We start from the raw sequence: 5,420 nt of genomic DNA, 5'->3' as shown, positions 1-5,420 counted from the left end.
AGTGTTTTCCTTATAATGGTTTTCTATGGGAAACCATTTAAGGTGAAACTTTGCACATTGTGTTTATATTCTGGGTTCATATGCTTGCCTGCACAAAATATACATCATCAATAAGGTGTTTACTGAATTTCACCTTTTAATATCTGCGTTTTACTACATTACTACTTAATGCAAACTGCGTAAAAATAACTGGCGGTCAGTGGAGCAAAGCTTTGTTTTGCCCTCCAGGTGGGCGTGTGCCTGCTATAGATTTGTTCGGCATTGCTGGGAATGCCCACAAAAACGTCATAACCGTTTATGCCGTGGGGGAAAACAAACCATTCGAATTAACGCGCGGAGACCTTGTTAGGCGCTTGATCTTTACTTTTTGTGATTATTTCGATTGATTTTTGCTTGGTGCAATGCTGAACAGTTGCTGTGTGGCGTTCTGTACCTCTAATAAGTTAAAAATCCTGATCTGACGATGTATATGACTGATGACAATGATCTGTCGTTAGTCCCGTCCCCCTATCTTTATTTTAAGGCATGTATTTGTGAAAATGATTAGGCAGCCGAAACACACCACATAGAATAACGCTGCGCATTTCATGGCACTTTAGTGGACCTTAATGTTTCCTGTTTTGTCAATGTTAAAAAACTTTTTAATATATCAATAAGAAAGTACGACAGGCTTTTACTCAAGTCTTTATCACTTTATTAAAATTAAGCAAAACAAAACGACTAATGTTTACTTTAACAAGCCGTCTCGTATAGGCTTGTAGTAGCCTAAGCTGTCTCTTGCTCAATTAGGTAACAAAAAATGTTGGGAAACGACACCTCTGGCCATTCCGTTGGGTCGTTTGTCCAGTCACAGATACCGTACGGACAGACCGACCAAATACGGCTGTTTTTATGCGTATGTTGCTCTGTCGAGTGGGGGAAATAATTTTATGTAGGCCATTCTGAGTCAACACCATGCTTTTTCAATGAGGGGGAAAGGACGCCGACTCCACCCACACAGCCATGACGCCACACCGAACAAGTCTATGAGTGTGTGACGTCACGTGAAAACTATCAATTGGTTGGTGAATCGGACAACTTTGGAAGTGAATAAATTGCACTTGTACATGTATGAACTAGGGCTGAAACGAATAGTCGACATTATTGACAACGTCAATAATAAAAAAAATTGTCGACAAATATTTTTGTTGTTTAGTCGTTTGATCTCATATGACCTAATGTAATAGCCTGCAATAATGCGGTTTGACCAGTGTGGCGCTGTAGCGCAAGACTAATTCAGCTCTCTTGATGCAATTCAAGAGAAGAAGACACAGCGCTTCAGTTCAGAGCAAACGCAGCCGCGGCGTTTGGATGAATATGTAAATAAATGCTGCGCACTTTACTCTCAATAATGAAATAAACACAACAAGAACTGACAGCGGTGAGAAAGCAGCAGTTAAAAATGCATCTGATTACAGCGATGTGGATGTTTGCACTAACTCTGCAGTTCAGTAACTTACTCCAGTAAAGTCCAGTCATGTCACGTTTATTTATATAGCCTTAACCCTCTTAGCGCCAAAGTCGCAAAATTGCGACAAGACGTCATACTTAATCAAATAGACTGTAGTTCCTAATATGGTGTAATATCTCATTTGTATTCCCTACCACTAGATGGCAGACATGTAGTACTTCGATTCTAGACCAAAATTACGTCACCTTCATATTCAAAGTGTTTGAGGAAATAGCAGAGCAAGTGAGCTTTCGTGCCATTGATGCAGAAGCAGTTCAGTTCATAGCGTGCGGGTAAGCTGTGAGATTTGTGAGAGAAAATCGCCAAATGGCTAATAAAAAGTTGTACCGTGAGGATGTTTTGCAAATGTTATTCGCCGATTCTGACTCTGAAGGGGAATATTTGCCTTTTGGAAATGACGATCGGTCATCTAATAATCGTGCTTCTCCCGGTACATCTACAGGCGCGAGTGTTCACTCCGTAAAAGGCGAGAGTGTTCATGAAGCACAAACAAGTGATCATTTCGACCCTTTGCCCAACGGGGATGGGGGTGCAACATTTTTCTAATTTACAGTAGATCTCTATCTTTAAGCCCTTTCAAGCCACAAGCTATTGAAATCTTTGTCAAAATCCAGCATTTATCCAAAAAAAAACCTGGCGCCTAAAGGGCAAATACAGTAACTAATTACATTTACTCCAATACTTTACACCTCTGGCTAATGATAAAAACTTTTTATTAGTGGGAAAAAAATATTTCATTAAAGTGATGCTTTAGTTTGCAGAGATCAAAGCTTGATCTAGCTCAGGACTGTTTTGATTATCATAACCCTATAAGGTATTTTAAGAGAGATTGTTTATCCAAAAATAAAGCGTCTTATCACTTACCTTTATTTTGTTTCTTATCCATATGACTTAAAGGAAATGTTAGGCAGAATGATGTGTCATTCAGCTACTTTCGCATATAGCTAATTAAATGGTGAATAAGAGAGTTTCTCTGTCTGTCATCTCATTTTGTGTGCCAAATATATTTATTTGTATAAATTAATTGTATCATAATTGTAATTGCATAATATCACTTTAAAAAGCTGAAGTGATTACTTTTATTTATTTGTTAGAATATGTATAACTTGATATTTTAACTAATTGCAAAAGCTGAATACTCGGTCTACTGATTAATCAGTGGAATAACCGTCGATTAGTCGCTCTAATAATCGTTAGATTAATCGATCACCAAAATAATCGTTTGTTGCAGCCCTAGTATGAACCATTCACAATAAGATCAGTAATATGCATTAAGAAAATAGATGAATTTCCATTTCATGCCAACTGTGACAATAGTTGTGCAGTATATAGCATAATACTGTGTTTGAAAATGTATATTTTATAATTACTGGTTTCCTTTGTCTTGCAGATGCACAGAAGTTTAAGATGAAGTTTGATGAATGCAAAGAAGAGGTCAGAAAGTCCCTAGAAGGTAAGATTGATGGAATTTTCTACCATGTTACCATGCAGACTCAACTCTGTTTAAGTCTGACAAATCCAGCCTTAGACTTTTTATGTCTGCGACAGTAACGTTATAAGAAGAACGTTATAACCTGCCTTGCCATTCACTTGGGAGGTGACCGTGTCTTCTCAGACAAACTTTTGTTAGACTTGTAATGAAGTATTTCTTCAAGAGCCTTCAACTGAACCTTTTTAATTTTGTTTCACAGGTAGCATGAACAGCGCTAACAAAGTGGCAGAGAAGCTGGAGGAGCTGTCTGTGAATGATGACAAGACAAAGAGTTCAGGGGACAAGAAAGAAGAGGTGAAGGAAGAGAAGAAAGAGGAGAAGGCTGGTGTGGAGGAGGAGGAGAAGAAGAAATGAGCCCAGGAACGTAGCTTCATACGGATCCCTAACTTGCCATTTCCCCCTTTTCTACAACAGACTCTGAAAATGAAAAATTGGACACTTGTTTTCTTTTTGGCCTCGACTTCACAAGACCTTGGTGCCACTCTTAATGTGTCCATTTCTCAATCATTAAGATGTTGTGAGCTTTTGTCCCATTCACAAACTCTCATATCGCCCTTCATTTTCCCATACATTGTGGACCAGTCATCATGTATTTGTGTATTTACACGACATGCTATGATACAAGGCTTGTGCTATTGATTGATTCCCACATTGGGTAACCTCTTTTGTTGTTTTTCTTTTGTACTTTAAAGAGTTATATTGCGAGTGTCTAGGTGAGCACTGTCTGATAAGAGAGCGGGCTGTATGAGTTGATAGGGAGAATGAGTATCTGAGATCTTCGACTTTTCCTTCCAATAAAGTCACACGAGGAACATTTGACTTCTCTGTGGCTTGAATTTACTGTTGAATGACAAAAATGACTCATTTGTCTGTGAAGGGCTGTATCTGGCAACAAATAAAATGTCAGCTCTGTCATGAATAACTGAAGGAAGTTTTCATCCTGTTATGAGTGTGACCCTCTTCTGTTTGAAATGGTAATCAAAAAAATAAAAAAGTGGTTGACTGTCAATTGATTGTGGCAATAAGGTTTAAAAATGTTGAGAGACCCGTGTTGTGATAATGCACAATAAATGCTTTTTAAAAAATATAGGAAGATAAGTGAAATAAGTAGGTACTGTATCACTAAATAACTTCTAATAATAAATTCCAAGAAACGGCGCAGATCAAGATTTACAGGGCGTACCTGAGGTTTATCATATGGAGTCTTACAATGATTGCATGCACAATAATTTGGGATCTTTGACATTGTTTTGCTTTTATTTATTTTGAATGTATGTTTTAGGATTTGAGGTTTTGATATTGTGTTTGATGAACAGCAAATTTTCAACATTCCTGGTTTTTGATAAAAGCATCAGGGTCCCTTAAATTACATTTGGCATTTGATGACTGACTTGAAATCTCACATTTTATAGCGCTCACTAATTAGAAAACATGTAAAAGGATTGTGATCAAACCAAATTAAAGACTGATGCTTTGTCATACATCAGTGTCTGTTTGGCTTCCATTTACAAGCCTAATGGGACAAATATGAGTTTTCTCCTTGGCTAATCATATGGAGACCGTGAGACAGCTGTTTCATTTGATAGTAGAATTAAAACCATTTAAAATCGGGTTTTTAAACGATACAGATTTTTACATAAAAGAAAAAACAGCTTATTGCAGCATAATGTATATATGTTTTAGAGAAGTAAATTCGCATTTGGTAAGAAGTTAACAATTTAGGTGTGTAACGATATAATGCTATTAACTGATAACTGTGAAATGAGGTGGTTATAAAAATGGATGTTTTCGCTTTATTACGCAGCAATACGGAACCTTTATTGCTGCGAGGAAACGTCGCGAGTCGGATCTGTTTGAAGCACGGGACCTAAACAGCCACGTAGTATAGGCAGGAGCAAGTCTGAGGTTGGTGCTTAATTATTTTTATCATTTCTTCTTATCACCGCAATAATTACTCACCATTTCACGTGATATTAGCTTCGCAGAAGTGAGGTCGTGTGTCAGTGTCACGCATCAGTTGCTAAAGGTTTTTGGACTTCGTGCTAAGTGGCTAAAGGCTAATGCTAATCAGATCAGAGATTTATAATAATAAACTCAAATTGACACAGTATCTCCTGTTATTTTTCGCCGTTCCCGTGCTGTTGATTGTTTATTATGATTAGTTTGTTTGTGGCTGTGCTTTCATTTTCAGTTTCCTTAAAGTCGGAGATATTTCCCTCTATGCCGAAAGTGACAGTTTATCAAACACGCTGTTGACAGCCTGATTTGTCCACATGTGATTTTTAAAATGAGTATATTTGGGTTGATTTTACAGTCATGTCAGCTTTGGTTGCATGCCAGATGTCTGTTAAGTATCTTAAATCGCACTATTCTAAATCTTATTATTCCAGCACACTGATGTGTTACAATGAGAATGAG

At 37.5% G+C, this 5,420-nt stretch overlaps 1 protein-coding gene across 1 annotated transcript in view; it reads left to right on the top strand.

The window, feature by feature from the left end:
- The window catches only part of LOC107752129 (ran-specific GTPase-activating protein-like), a 10,971-nt gene extending 6,920 nt beyond the window's left edge, over positions 1 to 4,051 (top strand). Inside the window, exons 5-6 of the mRNA XM_016567995.1 lie at positions 2,901 to 2,963; positions 3,202 to 4,051. Coding sequence (XP_016423481.1) covers positions 2,901 to 2,963; positions 3,202 to 3,356 — 218 coding nt within the window. The 3' untranslated portion in view covers positions 3,357 to 4,051. The remainder of the gene's footprint in view (positions 1 to 2,900; positions 2,964 to 3,201) is intronic.
- Positions 4,052 to 5,420: the final 1,369 nt, after the last annotated feature.

Source organism: Sinocyclocheilus rhinocerous, unplaced genomic scaffold (genome assembly GCF_001515625.1).
Source record: "Sinocyclocheilus rhinocerous isolate Xijiao unplaced genomic scaffold, SAMN03320098_v1.1 scaffold1312, whole genome shotgun sequence".
Lineage (NCBI taxonomy): Eukaryota > Metazoa > Chordata > Actinopteri > Cypriniformes > Cyprinidae > Sinocyclocheilus > Sinocyclocheilus rhinocerous.
Note: the sequence above shows the minus strand (reverse complement) of the source record. Positions and strands in the feature narration are given on the sequence as shown.